The 20,146-nt window shown below is 39.5% G+C and overlaps 1 protein-coding gene and 2 pseudogenes across 3 annotated transcripts; 2 read left to right on the forward strand and 1 right to left on the reverse strand.

Moving 5' to 3' along the window:
• The first annotated feature begins 4,980 nt into the window (after nucleotides 1-4,980).
• Nucleotides 4,981-5,841, forward strand: LOC148853314 (3-ketoacyl-CoA synthase 4 pseudogene; annotated as a pseudogene).
• Nucleotides 5,842-7,951: 2,110 nt separating this feature from the next.
• On the forward strand, nucleotides 7,952-13,999 carry LOC148853315 (putative protein S-acyltransferase 7). 2 transcript variants are annotated; one of them, XM_088984387.1, is made up of 6 exons: nucleotides 7,952-8,406; nucleotides 8,849-9,044; nucleotides 10,311-10,493; nucleotides 11,321-11,611; nucleotides 12,468-12,701; nucleotides 12,781-13,999. In XM_088984387.1, the coding sequence occupies exons 2-6, from the start codon at nucleotides 8,928-8,930 to the stop codon at nucleotides 13,165-13,167; spliced, it is 1,212 nt and encodes a 403-aa protein (XP_088840513.1). In that variant the 5' UTR covers nucleotides 7,952-8,406; nucleotides 8,849-8,927; the 3' UTR covers nucleotides 13,168-13,999. The 2 variants fall into 2 exon arrangements, with proteins under 2 accessions (XP_088840513.1, XP_088840514.1); XM_088984388.1 differs by having other exon boundaries at nucleotides 8,047-8,406; nucleotides 8,852-9,044.
• Nucleotides 14,000-14,984: 985 nt separating this feature from the next.
• LOC148853316 (uncharacterized) lies at nucleotides 14,985-16,434 on the reverse strand (annotated as a pseudogene). The gene is made up of 3 exons (XR_016112890.1): nucleotides 15,813-16,434; nucleotides 15,563-15,733; nucleotides 14,985-15,440 (listed from the first exon to the last, which is right to left on the reverse strand). The product of XR_016112890.1 is annotated as an uncharacterized LOC148853316 (transcript).
• Between the last annotated feature and the right edge of the window lie 3,712 nt (nucleotides 16,435-20,146).

Below are 20,146 nucleotides of genomic sequence, written 5' to 3' on the forward strand. Positions count from 1 at the left end.
TGAGTTGGTGGGCTCTACCCAATTCACCAACTCTTTAGGTCTGGACTTCAGCTTGAGTTGGAAGTTTCTGCTAGTCTTTGTCTTTAGTATAAGACATCGTAGTGCAGGCTCAAAGGTGTGTAACATTGTTGAAAAATGAAACCCCTTTGTCCGATATACTTGGCCATGCTTGAGAAAAAAAACTTTATCCTATGGAGTGTAGTATATTGTTTTGTTTTTTCGATGAGGGATTATTAGAGAAGGCTTGGGTTCCCTACTTCCCTTGCTTTTGATGTTTTTAGTCCATCCAGTTGGTTTTCTGGTCATGTAATTATTGACTCTAATTCTTGTAATAGTGAAGAAGCAAAAGTGCGGTGCTTGTATGTGACAGGATTTGCTTCATTCATAGCAAAGTAAGAAAGGGTTTGCTGCCCTCCTGAACTTCCACGTTTGTTAGTATTCATGGAGCCAGGGGTGATCATGGCCCGGCCGGACTATAAGAATGATCATCCCTACATGAAGCCGTGGAAGAACGAAAGTATTGAGGCCCTGTTTGGTTTCCAGGAATAGGGGTCTGGAATTGGGATCGGAATGGGCTATTCTGATTCCAACTGTTTGATTGGGCGGAATCGGAATCCCATTCCCATTTCTGTTGGAATGACATTTTTCATTTGAGGGAATGGTCATCCCCTGCCCCTCCCTTGAGAATGAAATCTCATTCTTGTTGATTCCAATTCCCATTTTCATTCCTTTTTGAACCAAACAAGCTATAGGAATAGGCCATTCCAATTCCAGCTGCGAATCAAACGAACCTAGGAGGAATTATGGACGATCAGTGAGCGTCCATAATGGGGGGGATAAATCAGGCTGATTGAATAAAACAAAAATAAACATAGTCTGGGCTGTTCGGTGGGGATATCCATGTTCATTTTTTCATATTTATGTGGTGGGTAATTTTCTCACATGAAAAGAAAGTTGCTAACACTTGAATGGATAAAATTACCCCTTTTAATAATGGCTTTTTATAATTAAAATGGTCATTGTCTTATTTATCTAACAATAAAAGAACATGGGTACTATTAAGTATTTCCTATGAAACACTTATCTGGTAAGTGAATTTACTTGGATAAATAACTTCCCAAAAAAGTGAATGGGGCCTAAGTACTTGTATTATAAAATATCATATGCTACAAATACAAGGAGTCAGATTACATAGTGCCAGTTTGATAGGTCTTTACTGCATTCGCCTTTTGCATTCCATGAATTGAGAAACTCGAAACACAATAAATTTGATAAAAATCTAGAAAGTTGGAATAACTTTCCAGTGGAGTTATCTCACATATAGAGGTGTAAATCGGGTCGTGCTGCCTATAGCCTAGTCCGATGGTTCACGGGCCATGCCATGGCACGACACGATTGTATGGGCTGTGTCGGGCTTGTAGACCGGCACGTCCGACACTATTGTGCTATTGGAGACCCTCCCCAAACGGCTAGTTTCAACTTTTTTTTGGGGGGGGGTTGCAGAAATACCCCCTAACAACTAGATGGGGGTATTTATGTATTTTGGTTTTGAGGGAAATAAATGACAATAATACCCCTAACATCTATATAACAACTAGTTTAAGAGGATATATAGGTAAAGTGATAAATGACATTATAATGAAAAAAATTATCTAGTCCTTGCCACTATGGCATGTGATCTACTAACCCCTCTAGTGTATAGTTTCATTGGAGTCTTGTTTTAATGTAGGCAATGGGGTGTTGGATGATAAGAAAAGCTGCATGAATGATGAAAGTCTGGAAATGTGCATATACCTTAAAGATTGGTTGGATGGTGAGGATAGATTACAAGACAAAGGATAACATGACATTACACTTGATGTTTCACCTTAAGTAGATGATGGAAATCAAAGAGATTATTAGATGAAGATGTAGGTGGAGGCGGAACTTAAAGAAAAATGATGAAGTCAATATTTTTTTATTTTTTGTATATTCAATATTTCAATTATTGTTTTTTTTTCAATTTTTAAAATCATTGTAAAATTTTCAATTTCATTTAAATTAGTGGTTATTTTCAACAATGTGATTTTTTATTTTCAAATTATAATTGTATTATATTTTTCTATTTTATTTCATTTTCTATATTTCATTCATCCATTGATCCTTGTATTGTTCAAATTCAAGAAATAGAATTCCTATTTTTTTCCAATTTGTTGTCCATTTTGTATTTTATGAAGTATTTAAGTTTTTTTTTCATTTTCTTTGTAAGATTTTTTCTTTTTCCAATTTGTTCCCAAAGCTTAAAGGAATTAAGGAAAATGGAGTATTTTAGTTTTAGTGCTTACTTAGCAAAAAAAAGAATAATAATCAAAATGTTAAAAAAAAAAACAAAAAAAGTTTGGCCCAAGCCTAATGCTCGATTGGTAGCCCAGCTTGACACGGGCCAGGCCCACAACATGACCTGCAGCCCACCCGACCCAGGCCCGTGGCACGATACAGCCCGACATGGGCCCAAGGCATGGGCCGTGCCAAGCCTATCATGACCTGATTTACACCTTTACTTACACAGCTTCTCAATTTTTTACCTTATGTATTTTTTACCAAACATGCCTTCCTAGCATTCCAGGTTTTTCAGTTCACGTAACGCCGGAAACTCTGCATGAAAGCCCTCGCAGGCTATGACTTACGAGCTACTTGATTTTCATTGCTACATACACAGTCAAGTAGTATACTATCAGAATACGTACACATCAACCCATTCAATCCCCAACTTATTTGTTTGGTCAAAACTCAAAAGAATATCATCCATTATTCTAGCAACCCGAGGAGTGACAACGACCACGGCAGCCTTAACTCCGGTAATAAACAAGAATCCAATTGCCCCCTTTCATCATCTTGATATGTTTCAAGTATTTAACTCAACATTAAGGAAAAGGCAAGGAATAGAGTTGTGAAAAAGGTAGATTTTAGTGAGCTATCAATTTTGATCTCTAACCTAAACAAAAATTTCTGTAAAAGTATTATTTAAGGGGTTCTCTATTTTCATTTTCCAATTCTAGGTATTACTTAATTGTTTTATTTTGAGTTCTTATCTTTCGTCATCATTGTTGGATTTTAATCTCATTAGAGATTAAATCTAATGGGTTTGATTGATCAATTACATAGAAAATACACCTGCACATGTCTTGAAAAATAGTTCTTTCTCTTACTAAAACTAGTTTTTAACTTGTCCGATATTGGAAAATTACAAGACTTGTTTTGGGTTTTTAAATAGAAACTTATTTACACTCGTTAGATATAAAGAGGAGATTATAGAGGCTTTCTATCATGCAATGCACGTACACGCGTGTGTGCGACACTTTAGACCACGTATCTTGCGAATGGCGGCTTTGACTTTTGGTGCGAGACTGGCTGTTGATGTTATCAATGGCCACAATTTGTTCAGGTGTGATCAAGAGGCACTATTCAAAGTTAATAGTTATTAGTTGTTAAGTACATTTTAATAGTCACAATTTTTGAAATCATGACTATTCAATGAGCATTTTATGAACCAATACTTTCCTCTGCACTATGACTCTTCATAAATTATGTAAGGAGCGTGAATCAAGCAAATCACTCTTGTTTCTCTCAGTCTGATATGCTATTGTCTTATAGAAGGTTTCTTCGAAAACTCTTCAACTTTGCTGGTTGCAGAATCTCGTCCAAAGTTCTGTTATATCCTGTGAACGAATTTTCTTGTAGTCCAATAATAAATTGAATGGAATTGAGTGAGGGCAAATAACGTTCTAAAGACAATGTCCTTATTTGGTTAAGAGGAAGCAAGAACTAAATTTATTATGCATAGCTGATGCGTGGGGAGAAGCTCTTTAAGCGGGTCTTAAATATGTATCACATAATTACCCAAAAAAAAACTGTAACAACCAACTTCTTTTTGAGTAAATTTCTTGATTTCACCTTTCCTCTTCGAATTCTGGAGGATATTAACCACTTTTTTTCCTTTTTGGTGGTTTTATGTGGACTCTATACGTAAGTAACATAATTGTGGTAAACTAATAAGAAATAATGGTCTCAACAGTAAACAAATGAGGTTACTTATAGATGAGTTGAGATAAGTATTTATTTCACACCGAACCGTAAAAGGTAATGAATCGTTGAGCTTCGAAAATCATAGAGTTTTTGTATCGATTTTATTGATGTAGTATTTATATGATTATATCGATAATTGATATAAAACTTTATTTTATATGAGATTTTACATCGATACTCCATTCCATTTAAACGTAGATAAATCTAAACAGAGAATGAAGTTTTTCGATTTAAATTTGCACTCAATTCAAATGTCAACAAAACTGAACCTAAATAAACTTTTACATCAATGACGTTTTACATCGCTTTCAAACGCAGCGTTATGTCATTCTTTTAACTTGCATTGTATGTAGAGGTATCTTTGGTGCAAATCAAAGTTGTAGGGTAATAGTCAATGACCCTACATAAGGCTGCAAAAGTGCAAATGGATCGAATGTAAAGGATATATCCGATCATTTCAAATCGGGTAAGAATCCCTTCATTTTCAAAGAGTATGACTCTGATTCAATTTCAAATATCTTATTGAATAGGGTAAAATACAAAAACCTCCTTATAGTTTTATTTTAGCAAAAACTTTTCATCTAGTTTTGACAAAATTAGCAAATATCTCCCTTCCATCAATGATCAAGACTGAAAACGTTAAAGAGATGATTTTTTTTCAAAATACCTATTTTACCCTTTCTCAAATACTATTCATCTTCTTCCTCGTTCGAACCTAGAAGTAGAGGCAGCAGCAACACCCCTCTGACCTCTCGTTTTATTTTATATTTTTTGTTCTAATAAATTAATTAAGGCGCCAATATCTTTATATATACACCCTTCTATTCCTTCTCTCCCTCATCCTCTGCAGTTTACAGAGAGAGATATCTATTATTAGAGTTTATTAGAACCACTAGGCTCAGTCACCAATTCGCCATGGAAGGAGTGGGAGCTCAAGCCGTCGAAAATGGTGGTGCCGGTGAAGGAAGTGGTATTTAGGCCTGACATAGTCGGAGATTGCCTGATTTCTTACAAAGCGTGAACATTAAATATGTGAAGCTGTGGTATTGTTACTTGATGAAATATCTGGTCACTTTCTCTCTTGTTCCAGTGATGGTTGTGACCCTAGTCTAGGTGTCGTAGTTGAGCTCGAAGGGTATCCTTGAACTATCACATCAGCTTGAGAACAAGTTGGTGAGTGTCGCCATTTGCTCTGCATTGCTTATATTGGGTGCTACCGTCTATTTCAAGACGTGACCACGCCCCGTGTGTCTAGTGAACTTTTCCTGCTACCTCCCTCCCTTAGACCTGAGGGTTAACTTCAAGGATTTCATGGAACACTCAAGGCTCACTGGGGAGTTCGATGAGTCTCCGCTCGAGTTCCAACGCAAGATCCTCAAGCGCTCCAGACTCGGCGAGGAGACGCACGTCCCTGACGCGATGCACTACATTCCTCCATGGCCGGCGATGGCTAACACTAGGGAGGAAGCCAAGCAGGTCATGTTTGGCGCTCTAGAAAACCTCTTCTCCAATACCTCCATGAAGCCTAAGGACATTGGTATACTAGTCGTGAACTGTAGCTTGTTCAATCTGACCCCTTTGTTGTTCGCCATGATTATCAACAAGTACAAGCTAAGAGGTAACATTAGGAGCTTTAATTTGGGCGGAATGGGATGTAGTGCGGGAGTGATCGCCATCGACTTGGCCAAGGACATTCTCTAGGTTCACCGCAACACTTATGTCGTCGTTGTCAGCACTGAGAACATCATCCAGAACTGGTACTTCGGGAACAAGTAATCATCATCCCGAAGAAGATGAGAGAAGAAGAGATCGGATTTAGAGGGGTGCCGCCACTGCCTCTGCTTCTGGGTTGGAACAGGGAAGAAGATGAACAGTGTTGAGAAAGGGTAAAATAAGTATTTTGAAAAAAAATATCATCTCTTTAACGTTTTCTGTCTTGGTCATTGATGAAAGGGAGGTATTTATTAATTTTGTCAAAAATAGAGGGGAGGTTTTTACTAAAATGAAACTATAGGAGAGATTTTTATGATTGTCAGAAACTTGAAGGTTTTTGTATTTTACCCTATCGAATAATATATTATTTATATAATATAATAATATTATATTGGAATTGTAATTAAAAACTTGATTATATATAATAAATAATATATTATTTATATAATATAATAATATTTTATAATATAGAATATATAAATATTATGTAATATTTCAAAATTAACAAATCGAATCAAGTTGTGGCCGATCAGATCAGGGTATATCTGAATTCAATCCGTTAACTAAACAGATTTTTTCCCAATCTGATCCGATTTGTTAGATCAAGAGAGGTATCCAAATTCTGTTCTTAGTGGATCAAATTCAAATCGGATCAAGAAAAGATCCATGGTCAAGAAGAGGAGGGTGGCTTTGTAAGACCCAATGTCCATTTCTATATGTCAATTAGAAAAAAAAAAGGTGTATTGAATAAAAACTTAGCTGACATAAAAATATGTTTATGTGACTAAGATGCCATTCAGGGGCAGTTTGGTCATAAAACTTATATTTATACTGATATGGACAACTCTTTGTCAATAAACACTAACATATTCTAACGGAGGGTGGGTTTTAGAAAATAAAATGTCATTGACATGAGTTTACTAGATGTTTTGAAAAATTTAGGGAATTTTCAAATTAGTATCTATACTTTGAGTCTAGTGTCATTTTGGTCCCTGAACTTTAAAATGCAACAATTCATTATTTGAACTTTCAAAATGTGACAATCCAATACTCGCCATTAACTAACTGTTAATTAGTTGTTAAGTGGCATTTTAAAAAGACATAATTTTCTTTATCAACTATCCAAACATTGACAAAAAAATTAATAATCCCAAATCCTTGAATGAAAAAAACAAATTTCTTGAATGCCCATTCGAACATAACCCCAACTTTATTGAATGAAAAAACAAAAATTTGGGACTATTAATTTTTTATCAACATTTAGATGGTTGATAAAGAAAAAAGGGTTTGACTATGTTATGGAAAAAATATGATATAGGAAAAATAACTGACCAATAAACTGAAATCACAAACGTTGAAACAAATAAGGTGTTATTTATCAAAATTCATAGGTGGCTTTTGATTGGTCAAAATTCTTTCCATATCATATCTTTTCTGCATCATAGATTTTTCCAAAGAAGTCCATATCATATCTTTTCTTTATCATAGATTTTCCCAAATAAAATTAAATAACACCTAAAGAGAATTTGTTTCTTTTTCAAATATCACTTAAGGCTGAGTTTGGAAGGAGTACAAAATGCAAATACGTAGAATGCAAAATCTAGGGCTATTCATCGGTTAGGTTGGGTCGATTTACTAGCATTTTTCCAATTGATCCGACCTAGTCGGCTTACCTAGAAATGAAACCGAAACCGACCCAGTACTAAGAAAGCAAAGGATTCTTTCCATATCATAACTTCAAGGATTTCATGTAAAATCTAGAGTTGTTCATGGGTCGGGTTGGGTCTGAACTTGGGTCGGTTTTGTAAATAATTCTCTTAGTGTGAACAATAAAGGATTCAAGTCTAAGAAAGCAAAGACTGGATCCCTGAAAATTAAAAATGATATTTTATATATAATATATATATTTATGAAATAAAGCTGAAATATATATATATAATATTTAAAATATATTATATATATTAATTCAGTTTCGATTTTCACATATGAAAACCGAACCATCAGTTTATATATTTTTTTAACTTGAAACTAACCGATAAATTCATATTGAATCGATCGAATTGGTCGGTTTAGTCGATTTGGGTCTTGTTACGAACATTACGAACACTACTACCAAAATCTTATATTTATATTATTTTATACGTATTTAAGCTTTGTAATATTGAAGACCAAAGTGGCACAATTTACGGTGAGACGTTCTGAAAAGTTACGGTGAGTTTAGAGAAATGCTGCAAAGTCATGATATTCATGATGTGTTTTAGGCAATTTGCTTTATTTTCTTTTAATTATCTTATCTTAATTAATCTATTTTAGTTTTTCATTCTCTGTGCTGAGTCTGCTGACCGTTTAGCAGTAATTCTCGGTCCTCCAGCAAGACTGTGCTCTCTTCTCGGTTGCTTAAAGTTGCCACGCATCCGTCAAAATCGGTGATCCGATATTCTTGGCGAAAAATCATCAGAGCAACTCCTGTAATCGCCTCCGCTGGCCTCTCACAGATTGGGCTAGGAGCTGAAACCAAGTTCTTCTCTGTGGAAACTCTGGGTTCTATGCCTTTCAGTTTCCATTACTGATCATCTTATCATGTATCGGTGAAAGCTTGGTTTTTGTCTTCTTTCCCCACCTTAAAAGGTAAGTTCTTTTAAAATCTTCTCCACTATTTTTCCTGATTTTCTAAGCATTCCCTTTCTGCATTATTGTATATTCTTGTTAAATATTCTTTTTTCCTCCGCTGGAATATTTCATTACAGTCATTTTATCCATTATTCTCTTTCGAGTTACTCTGCACATCTTGTTGTTTAGCTTAGTAGTGTAGGTAGATTTCTCTTTATCTCCTCTTTGGAGGCAACTCTGCTACATTATTGTGGAAAGACTTTTATCTCCTCTTTGGATTGTCTGCATTTGGCCTTTTTCTGTTTCTTTTCTTCCCCCTCTAAACATTAGTTTTTCGTTAGATTCGCGGCAGAAAGAAAGATTTAACGATCATCAAGGAATTTAATAAAAATGCTTTTTTGCTTTGGATTCTGCTTGAAATTTGTTTCATATTGATTGGGCCTTTCCTCTTATCATCCAGTAGGTCGCGGTTTTCAGTGGTGTTGTCATGTCCTGCACGTACTGAAAATTGGAGTTTTCGGGGCCAAGATTTTGTTAAAATGGAGGGAAAGTTATTTACAAGTCCTCCACCACCTCAACTCTCATATTCGAATCGGCGGATTATTGGTAGTATCAGCCAATCAAAGCGAGTCTATCAAGTCTGGAAAGGAAGAAATGTAAGCTTCCTATGGTTTTCTTTTTCTATTTCTATATTTTACTGGAAAATTTGAAGCGAGTCTATCAACTCCTGTAATCTCTCTCTCTCTCTCTCTCTCTCTCTCTCTCTCTCTCTCTCTCTCTCTCTCTCTCCCCCCCCCCCCCCCCTCGGCTTTATCATCGCTGGGAGAGTGATTTCAGGAGAAAATTCTCGACAGTTCTTGTATTCTAATTCTTTCTGTAGTAAAATATGAGATTGGGTTTTTGTGTTTTCTAATCTTCTGAAAAAAAAAAATTCGTATCGAGGAACCCAGTTGGAATTAGGTGGATGACGATGGTTAAGAGTTATCAGGCAACTATTTAGACGACGTCACTGGCGAGATCGGCTTCAGTTAGTGCATACTCCGTTCAAACACTTTTCAAACAGCCTTTACAGCCTTGCATTGGGAACATCTCCATACTTCAGTGCTTTATTTCATAGGGAGATATTCCCAATACAAGGGTATAAAGACTGTTCGAATGGGGTGACTGAATCCCGTTTCATCACTGGCAACAGTGTATATTGACCCATCTTCTTTAACAGCAAAAAGACAGCGGTCTCCACTTTGTAACTTTTTGGAATTTCACCATTGGTGAACTTACAATATTGTTGTATTCATTCTCATTGGTCCCCCTAAGTGCAGATTCTCTCATGATCTTCTCTACCCTTTTTTTCAATTAATTCTTAAAAAAATAGAGAAAAAATATTATACAGATGATGATTTAGTGGGAAGAGCATTTGGGTAACTTCTTTTTTTAATGGTATTGATTTAATGACCTGTTTAATGATTCCATCACTTAAAATTTCAATTACATCTATGTTATAATACTGCGCCTAACCCACTCTAAATCATTATAGCTAGTAGTTTCTTTGAAAGAGACTAGTTTATTGGACAGAGATTGCCTTTACGTCATTATCAAGACTTTTTCTGAGGATGGTTTCCTAGTTCCATTGTTCTATTCGATCTTGCTTGGAATTTATAGACCAATCCAAATATATATAAAGTGTTTATATTTGTTAAACTATCATCTCCTCCACAATCTTCTGCAGCACCAATACATGACTAAAGGAGGCTTTATCTCACAGTGCCATTCTCAGTTTCTTAACCATTTTTGGCATATATGGTTTCATTATTTAATGAATTCCATGCATTATTTTACTCATTAGTTTTGTATATCCATCTCTTAAGACACTATCCTCTTTTATGTCAACAGGAACTGATTTACCTTTTTTAAACATTTTGCAGAGGTTTTTTCTTGGTGGCAGACTTATTTTTGGTCCAGATGTGATGTCAATGGTATTTACGATATTTCTAATTGTAACTCCAGTGATTCTATTTGCTGTTTTTGTTTCTCCGAGTCTGGTTGATGAGTTTCCTCACCATCTTGGCAATCTCATGGTAGCAGTATCTGTGGTGTTCACAGCATATGTGAGTTTCTTCTTTTTGACACATATGTCCCAATTTGATACTTCATGTATTAAATTGTAATAAATTGATGTTTATTAATTTACTTTTATGGTTGAGGGAGGACATTTTTAGGGAATAAACAGAAATTAGTAGGACATTGTCTGTCTTTGTGTAGGACTGAAAGTAAACTTCAGAAGTAACTAGAGGGCAACCTGAAGAAAAGGAAGCATAAGTGTTCTTCCATCCTTAGAATGTCAATTGAGGCATTGTGAAGGGACACTAGTTACTTCAGAAGTAACTAAGGATGGAAGAGCACTTGTGCTTCCTTTCCTTCAGGTTAAAACTCAAAATTCAAGGCAATATGAAGTCAGACTCAAGGCTGATTATCAAGATGCATGCTGGATATTGCATGCCTATGGTTTTAAGTTGCATGGGCACAAACTGTCTTATCAATCCTTTTCTTAGTTTTAACTTATTTTTCCTTTTATAATTCAAATGGAGGCACTTGATCAGAATTTCAGATTCATTTATTTCATGTAAATATTTGTCTTCAAGCTACCCAGAGGGTGGCCTAATATTTCGATAGTTGTTTTTTGTGTTTGCCATTTTTGAGGTTTCCAAGTACAGAAAGACATTGTATGTTCTAAAAAGAGGTTCTTTGGTTCCTTGTTAATCCTAAAAAACAAGGAACTATGTAGAAAAAGAGGGTGAGGAGACAGCATGTAAACAAGGGAAGAAGTGATAAAAACGTGGGACTGCTCTTCTGTTTGTTCAGCCATCCATTATATCTCAGACAATGTTCACCAGTAAATTTGCTAATTGACACTGTCAACTTGTAACTGTTGCAGATTATTGTTCTTCTCTTTCTTACATCCGGAAGGGATCCAGGCATTGTTCCTCGTAATTCTCACCCTCCAGAGCCAGAAAATGAAAGCGCATCCTCTTCAAGCTGTCCGGGAAGTCAAGGCAATTTGCCACCCATGAAAGATGTGATTGTCAATGGAGTAGTGGTCAAGGTCAAATACTGCCATACATGCTTGATATATCGCCCACCCCGATGTTCTCATTGCTCTATCTGTAATAACTGTGTTGAGCGATTTGATCACCATTGCCCCTGGGTTGGGCAGTGTATTGGAAAGGTATGATCCAGTTCCTGACTTCATATTGCCTTGAATTTTGAGTTTTAACCTTTTTTTTTCTCTTTTTTTTTATTTGGCAAAAGTTGCTTAGAAAGGATCATAATCAGCCTTTAGCCTCCAAACTGATCATGGTCATCATTATTGCTGCTTCATGCAGTTATTAACGATACCAGAGAGCATATATCTATGCTGAACATGTTTATTGGAAATGTATGTTGTATGCAAAATCTGGGGTTTTACTTGATAGGTTATACAATGGAATCAGATGTGCTTGCCCAATAACCATGTGCACAGTACTGTAAATAACAGGTGTTATGAGAAATGTAATCTAATGCTACTATCCCATGATTCCTCTGGATAGATATGTTTAATTGATGGTTGTAGAAACAGGAAACTCTTTTTTTTTGCAATGCATTGTTTTGTTTGTCAATCTTATTGGTTATGGAGCCAAGTATATCCTTGTTCAGAGTCTAGAAGATCATCTTGTAGCAACTTGCAAGTCATATTTGATTTATTCTGTCATTTAAAGCATGTCTATGGTTAGGCAATTTCTATGGTGTTGGAAAAGTATGGTACCTGAAAAACTTTAACCAATCCCAAATCCATGTGAATATAGATGTATATCTGTTGGTTGATTACCACTTGGATGAATAGCCATTGATTGGTAATCAGTTTTTTAGGTAACCATAGTGGGACTGATTTTGACATATGTTCATACTATCAATCATCTTTGAAATTTCAACTCAGTTCAAAAGTTGATTTTATTTTCTTGTGCTGCCAACTGTTACTTTTGTTGGATGCCTCCGTTCTCTGAAAAATAGGTCTTGCTGATAATATTGCTCTTGTATGTATGCAGAGGAATTACAGATTCTTCTTCATGTTCGTGTCTTCTACCACTATGCTGTGCCTATATGTTTTTGCATTCTGTTTGGTGAATATCAGGAAAATAATGGATGCAAGCCAGTGTAACCTCTGGGAAGCTCTTCTGAAATCCCCAGTTTCAGGGATGCTCGTATTATACACATTTTTAGCTGCTTGGTTTGTTGGAGGGCTAACAGCATTTCATATATACCTAATTTGCACCAATCAGGTTTCCTTATTTACATCTCTTTTAGCACCATTCATAATCCGTTAGTTTCCACTTTCATGTCTTTAAATTGTTTATGCAGACAACGTACGAGAATTTCCGATATCGGAGTGAGGGAAAGAAGAATCCTTATAACCTTGGATGGGCTCGCAATATTGGGGAAATCTTCTTCTCTAAGATTCCAAGTTCTAAAAACAACTTTAGAGCAAGGGTAAAGGAGGACTCATCTGCTGCTCTCACCAGCTCATTATCATTAGACCATCCAATGAGCCCAGAGATGCCCCAAACAAGCTTTGACATTGAGACGGGTGGTAAAAGACAACCTGTTGCGGAAAACGAGTTTGAAGATTTACAGGGTCAAATTGAGAGTGTTTCTGGATCAGAGAGGTGCCTAACTCAGGCAAGGCATACAAACCGGGATAAAAAAGGTGACTTGGAGACACCTGTTATACATGTACTGGCTGTATAGTCAAACTGAGAGTGTTTCTGGATTAGAGAGGTCTGGAATCCAACCATGACACACAAACTGCTGGGGTCAGAAGGTAACTGGACGGTTACATCTGATAAACATGCATCTGCTACAGAATTTGGAATTGTAGATGGCTCAACAAATAGAGAGAATATTTGTGGGGGCCATTGAGATGAGAATCTAGATCCCAAACTTGAGGGGATAAAAGTGGGGATGGAGTTGTTCCATTGTCACTAACGCTGGCAGAAAAGAATCACTAATATAGATGGTGGAACTTGGTGCATAAGCTGAAAACTTGAACCAGGGATATCTGGAGCTGCCATGAAAAGATTTCGGTTCCTATTTCCCCTGTAGCAAAGGAAGCAAAGAGTTGGTTTTATTGAGAAGCTTTTTCTGTGGTTGGTTAAGGGGGAAATGTGTTGTACACTAAGACTGCCTTTAGTTAAAAAGGCGGGAAATTTATGTTATGATGTGTTTGATTTAGCTTGACATAAGAGCTAGCTACTTCTGCAGGAATTAGATCTCGGGTTTCATCTGGATCTTGATGATGAGGAAATGCCAAAGTTTTGAATGTTGGTGGAAGGCTTTTTCTTTATTCTTAATTATTGAGAATTTGAGGGTTTGGAACTGCCAAAGCTTTGAATAATGGTGGAGTTCTATCACTATCAGTATTACTTATTGATCTCAACTGAAAATTAGGGTTGTTTACTTGTTTTTGTTACCATTGTCGTTTCTTCATGAAACATTTGAGATTGATCAACAGAAATTGGTGTATAATATAACGTGAATCAGAAACGTTTTGGGTTGAATAATACAGATTGTTGTTTTTACCTGTTTTGGGTTGAATGATACAAATTGTTGTTTTTATCCGAAAAATGTCTATTTGACATTTCAATTCTAAACGGCAATGGTCACCTTGCGTGCATATTTTAGTTTGAACTGAATCTCTCTCTCTCCCCACAAGAGGGGTAGTATGTCCCAATAAATCAGAAAAACAAATAAAAGCTAAATTGCAAAGATCATAAAGGTTGAAACAAAAATTGTACCCTGTTGAGAAGAAAAATCTTGATTGGTGAGCCACTCTGCAATTTGATTAGCTTCCCGATACACATGATTGTAGATGAATTCTTCATTAGCACGGTTCTTCTATTCCAGACACTCCTCTACAAATTATACCCTATTGAGAAGAAAAAACTTGATAGGTGAGCTAGTCTGCAACTTGATTGGCTTCCCAATACACATGATTGTAGATGAACTCTTCATTAGTGCGGTTCCTCTATTCCAGACACTCCTCTATAATGTTTCGTACATTCCAAATTATGGGCCTCCCAAATGCCCCATGCTTCTGCCAAGTTAATGGTTGAAGAGCCTAAGTGGTAGGCCTTGTAAAGTTGTAATCTATCACCTCTCCCATAAAGTTTCTTGCTATGGCTGAACCGAGCACATCCATTGTTTAATTGGGATGCATCCAAGTTTATCATGATAGTGCCAAATTCTAGTGATTTCTTCACGTCCTTGTTTTTTTCACAAAAAATTGCATTTTCCATCCACATTTATCCCTCTATTTTGAAAGAGTATTTTTGTTGGGAGTCTTTTATTTAGAAGAGATAAAGAAAAACTTTTAGTTTTGGGGAGCATTTTACATTCGCAACAGTCGAAATCTACTTTGAGCTCACATCTTCGTGAAGGCACAAGCTACATTTCAATTTATAGGCCAACTTAATTGAGAATTTTCTATTATAGTTAAGCCTCCAAATTAATTTACCCTCTTCTTTTGGATTAGAGGAGATTAAGATTGATTTTATTTTGGGGTTATAACAGATAAAAAAAACTTTAGAGCCCTAATATCAATAAAAGTTACACTTTTAAAAAAAAATAAAAAAAAAAGTAAACTTTTTAAAAATAATATCAATTAACATAGAATTACTGTTCATTTTCTCCCTCTTCAATCTATTCACCAGTGCGTGCTGCCGTTCGCCACCGCCTCCGGCCATGAATATGATTTTACTTAGAACGAATTCTTCAGAGAAATGGGGACGTTGAGCTTCTTAGGATCAAGAACCACGGAGCACTCGATTGTCTTTTGGTTTGACCAGTTTTCCCAGGACGTATGCCCTCGATTGAACCATGAAACTCAGTTTCAGAGGCACCGGCACAGTTAAGGTGCCTGTCGAACTGCTCAAACCCTCCCCACTTCCTTACAGAGGGATTTTATTCCCCATCACTACTACCGTCATCGTTCTTTGGCTCTTCCTCGACTGATAGAACTTTATCTGCAATGTCATCCCAAGGAGGGAAGGAAATAAAAGGTTAAAACCACCACAGAGAAGGAGTTTGATTGAATCATCTTTATTTTCTCAGAGAAACGTAACATGAGATGGGTTTTGTTGCTTACGGTGCCACTGGCCACACTTAGTTGAGAGTAGGAGAGGAGAGATCAACAGGTGTTGATGTTACATGTACTCCGAAAAACTAGCTTTACAGTGGAATTGAGGGAGACCATGTCGGTCGCCACTCCGGTAGCATCTGTACCTGATTGAAGCACGATTTGCTCAAAAGTAATGCTCTGCAAATTAAAAATTCATTTCAGAGAAGAGAAAAGGGAGAGATGGGTTTTTGACTAACAAACAAAAATTCAATTTTACCTTCATGGTGATTGTAGGCTTCTGAGGTCGACTAGACCCCCACAAGATTAAGGAAAAGAGAGAGAAAAGTAAGATGAAGCCAAGAACGAAAGCGATGTAATAACAGCGACGAGGTAGACTCCTTTCGGCTGTCTCATCTTCCAGAAGCCCCTCCTCTTCAATCACGGCGCATTCCTTCCATGGCTTCTGTCCCTTGCGGTGGGGACCCCCTCGAGATCTATCGTTGGGCGTGATCTTACGTGAGCCCTGATGGATCCGGAGAACCGGCTGCTAGAGGACTCACGGGAATGGCGACCGACGGAGTGTGAGTGGGGGGTGAGCCCATGGGGCTGAGTACCGGTGTCGAATGGAAAGATGTTGTCTTCTCGCCATCGTGGGGGTCTCGTGATGGGCTCTGCACGTAGTAGACGGGCCTCCGAGGTGATCTCGTCGGAGAGGATGGGGCGAGACTCGTCACCTGTGTCTTGGCGTGCATTTTCTTTTAAGATCTTCACTCTGCCCAACTCTGAAGCTAGCTAACTAGGACCCCAAAAATTAGAGAGAGAGATAGAGAATTGAAGGATATAAACAGGCTGATTCGCAGGAGGCGGCGGCACTGGTGAATAAATCGCAAGAGGGAGAAGATGAACAGTAGTTCTACTCTTAATTGATATTATTTTTTAATTAATTTTTGAAAAGTTAAAATTTTTTATTTTTTAATTTTAAGTATCACTTTTATTTATTGATATTAGGACACTAAAGTTATACTTATCTGTTATAACTCCTTTTATTTTCCCCCAAATACAATATGAAAGTCATTTTTAATTAATTTTGTTAATAATATGTAACATTTTGATAATTTTTAGTTTGATTTACTAATACTATTCAATATTCAATTGCAAACTTAGATCTACCTATATCCTATTCGATCTCATTTTGATTCATTTTCAGCCATAGTTGGGTATTTGTTTGAAGAATCTACACTATGTAACAGGTATCTTTATTTTAACCACTCAAGATGAATGTTTATTTGCAGCAGGAGAACCTTGCAGAGAAACTCCCCCAACTGATGCAAGATGCTGGGCTGCCCTCAGAGGCCTGAAACAACCTCAATGAATGAAGATCTAAACGGCGATGTTATTCACAGACTCATCTACAAGTGGCGACTTTTTTGAAGCACAACCAAACAGCAACAGGCTAGAGTCACAGAAGCATCACCGGAGAAGCCAGGACAGCCATCTTATTGTTTAGTAATCTGTTTGTAAAACGACCAGTCGTACAGTCGTAGAAGGAGTTCATATTTTAGCTAACAGACCTCGGACCTGCATGGAAAAACTAGTTATAGAGCCTTCTAATGAAAGAAGATTTGGCCTGACCTCACAGTTATTCGACACGTGGCAAAAACAACAGCTCGACAAAAAAGCAAGCCTAAGGCGTGAACACCAAGGGTACACCAGCGGACCGAACTCTCTACTAGGGGCCCGAACTCAGCCTTGGCTCAAAACCAGAAAGTAATCCGAACTGGCCAACCTCGCAACAGCTCGGGATATACCTCGCCGAACTGGCCAACCTTGTAACAGTTCGGGATACACCTCGCCGAACTGGCCAACCTCGCAACAACTCGGGATATACCCCACCGAACTGGCCTTGTAACAGCTCGGGGTATACCTCGCCGAACTGGCCAACCTTGTAATAGTTCGGGATACACCTCGCCAAACTGACCTGCCCTATAGATACCTCCGAACTCAAGACTTCGCCTCGCTCACCACCGCATCACCTTCTGGGCACCAAAACCAAACAAGTCATACCATGCCTGACACTGAGGAAGTCCGTGCCCGAGGGCACCGCACCTGACTGACTTGGGATCTGACGCTTGGCGGCCGCACTCTAAACGGCCACCTGCCACCGCCACTGACACCGCCATCTCCAGTTAGAGAGACGGTTAGGCAGTGACAATTCTGTCCCAACAGAAAGGATGACGGCCGAATTGACAAGCCAAGGGTAATCATACCCGACCTGACAAGGGCCTCGGAGTGAGTGCGCGGAGTGATTATAAGAGCCCCTTGCCCCCAATAAGCAAGGTATGAAAACTTTGTGCTATCTGGTGTTATCTTGCTTTTGAAGGATTCTAACTTGAGCTTCGGAGCTGCTACACCGGGTTCCCCCCGGAGCTTCCTCATCTCCTCCGTTTCAGGTTCCTTGCTACCCAGTTCATAAGCAAGGTCGTTGACAGATAAGACCGGCCGGATCGCGCTTCATCAATTGGCGTCGTCTGTGGGAACGCTTCAAAAAGCCTCCCTCCAAACTTCCATAACCCCTTTTCTTCAAAAAAACCCAACACTCATGGCCTCCTCCAGCAACGCTGGACGTGGCACGGAGACAAACACCACCGGGGAACAACTTCAAGTCCCTGTGGTGTGCGTTGGACAGTTCACCATCCCCCTTTCGGTGGATGGGATCCCCAGCTTGAATGCACCACAAGCAGTGGCGCCCGTAAACCTTCCTACCACAAGCATCCCCTTTCCTCCCCCTATTGAGACAACCTTTACTGAACCGACTGCCGTCCCCCTGGCAGCCAGCCAAAACCGGTTGGACGACCTGATGCAGTGCATGCGAGCAATGCAAGTCCAAATGCAACAGTTCCAGCAGCACCAACTTCACCAGCACCAAATGTTGCACAACATCTCCCAGTATCACTATCAACAGCAGTTCCCCCAACTGCCACTGAACCAACCACTACTTCCACCTCACCACCCCGCTCCGAGGCCGGTCAAGGCCTCCCCGCAGGATGGACGCCCCCACCAGGGAAAGACCTCCTGGCCCCAGAACCCCCCTAACAGCTAGGCCTCGTCCCCAGGCCGAAGAGAGAAAAGTATCATCCCCGCCTCGCAACTCGCAGGCGGGTCGGGAACCTCGCCCGCGAGATCGGCACCTCGGTGCTCCAAGCCCAAGTTCCCGCTCACGGAAAACCGATTCGGCGCCCTGGCGGCATACTACCAGCATTCCGGGCCCATCAAGCTCGGTAACACGAAGGCCAGTAGCGCCAGTACAAGGCCCACTCAACAACGAAGGCGCCGGCGAAGTCGCCGAACCGCCACCCATGTCTTATCAGAGCTCAGAGGCAAAGAGACGAGCTCGGACGAGGTAGGAGCTGCCCCGATTCTCTCGGTTCCTTCGCCCCTCGCATCAGAACTCTTGGCGGTCCCCTTACCCAGAAATTTCAAACTCCCACCTCTGGACAAGTACGACGGGTCCTTCGACCCCAATGACCACGTTGACGCTTTCCAGTCCCAAATGCACCTCGCCAGGGCCAGCGAATCGTGCATGTGCGTGGCCTTCACCACCACCCTCAGGGGGGTAGCCCGCACTTGGTACAGGAACCTGGCCCCTGGGTCGATAAAGTGTTGGGCCCAGTTCGTGCAGGTCTTCACTGCACACTTTGTCACCAGCCAACGGTGCCCCAGAACAGAGGAAAGCATCTTCAGAGTAGTCCAAAAGGAAGGAGAATCCATCCGGGGCTACATCAAGCGATTCAACGAAGCATTCTTGCAGATACCGCGGTTGGACCCTGCAGTGCAGCTCGCGGTGGCCAAAAGAGGGGCAACGCACAAAGAATTCAAATGGCACATGGTTGCTAACCAGCCCGCAACCGTGGCCGAATTCCTCAAGCTCATGGACAAGTTCATGAGGACAGAGGAAGAAATCAACCAACGAACCGAAAGCGGGAACGAGAAAAGAAAGAGGGAAAGCGAGCTCCCCAACCCAGTCAATAGAAAAAACCCGGCCCGGAAACCGAAGCCGAACCAGTCGTTCCGAGCTCCCCTAGCAGTTCGAACGGATTACACGCCGTTAAACACAAGGCGGACCGAGATCTTAATGACGATCAAGGACACCCCGTACGTGAAGTGGCCACCTCGCCTAAAGGGAAATCTGAATGAGAGAAATAAGAATTTGTATTGTAGTTTCCATATAGACCATGGTCGTAGTACCGAGCAGTGTAATAACCTCCAGGACGAGATAGAGGGGCTCATCTGTCGCGGATACTTGAGAAACTTTGTACAACACAACAATAATAACAATAAGGCGGGTCGGTAAGGGGAGCACGAAAAGAATGCCCCCGAGTCTAGCAACAGACCTGCCGAACCGTTGCAGCGACAACCTCTGGAAGAGAGGCCAGTTCGGGGAACCATCCACGTGATTGTGGGAGGTTCGGTGGTAGCAGGGTGTACCTCGGCAGCGGCCCGGACTTCAATTCGCGAAGCGGCCCTCGAGGAACGGAACCCCCCAAAGAGACCAAAGACCGAAGAACCAATCTTCTTCACGGAGGACGACGCGTGAGGGGTCCGCTACCCCCA

The sequence above is a fragment of the Nelumbo lutea genome, chromosome 4 (genome assembly GCF_056320005.1).
Source record: "Nelumbo lutea isolate HS-2025 chromosome 4, American lotus-T2T, whole genome shotgun sequence".
NCBI classification, from domain to species: domain Eukaryota; kingdom Viridiplantae; phylum Streptophyta; class Magnoliopsida; order Proteales; family Nelumbonaceae; genus Nelumbo; species Nelumbo lutea.

Coding starts and splice junctions, on each gene's coding strand:
- LOC148853315 (XM_088984387.1), top strand. CDS start 8,928: ATGGAGGGAAAGTTATTTACAAGTCCTCCACCACCTCAACTCTCATAT. Junction 11,612..12,467: donor TTGGGCAGTGTATTGGAAAG/GTATGATCCAGT, acceptor GTATGTATGCAG/AGGAATTACAGATTCTTCTT. Junction 12,702..12,780: donor ACCTAATTTGCACCAATCAG/GTTTCCTTATTT, acceptor TTGTTTATGCAG/ACAACGTACGAGAATTTCCG.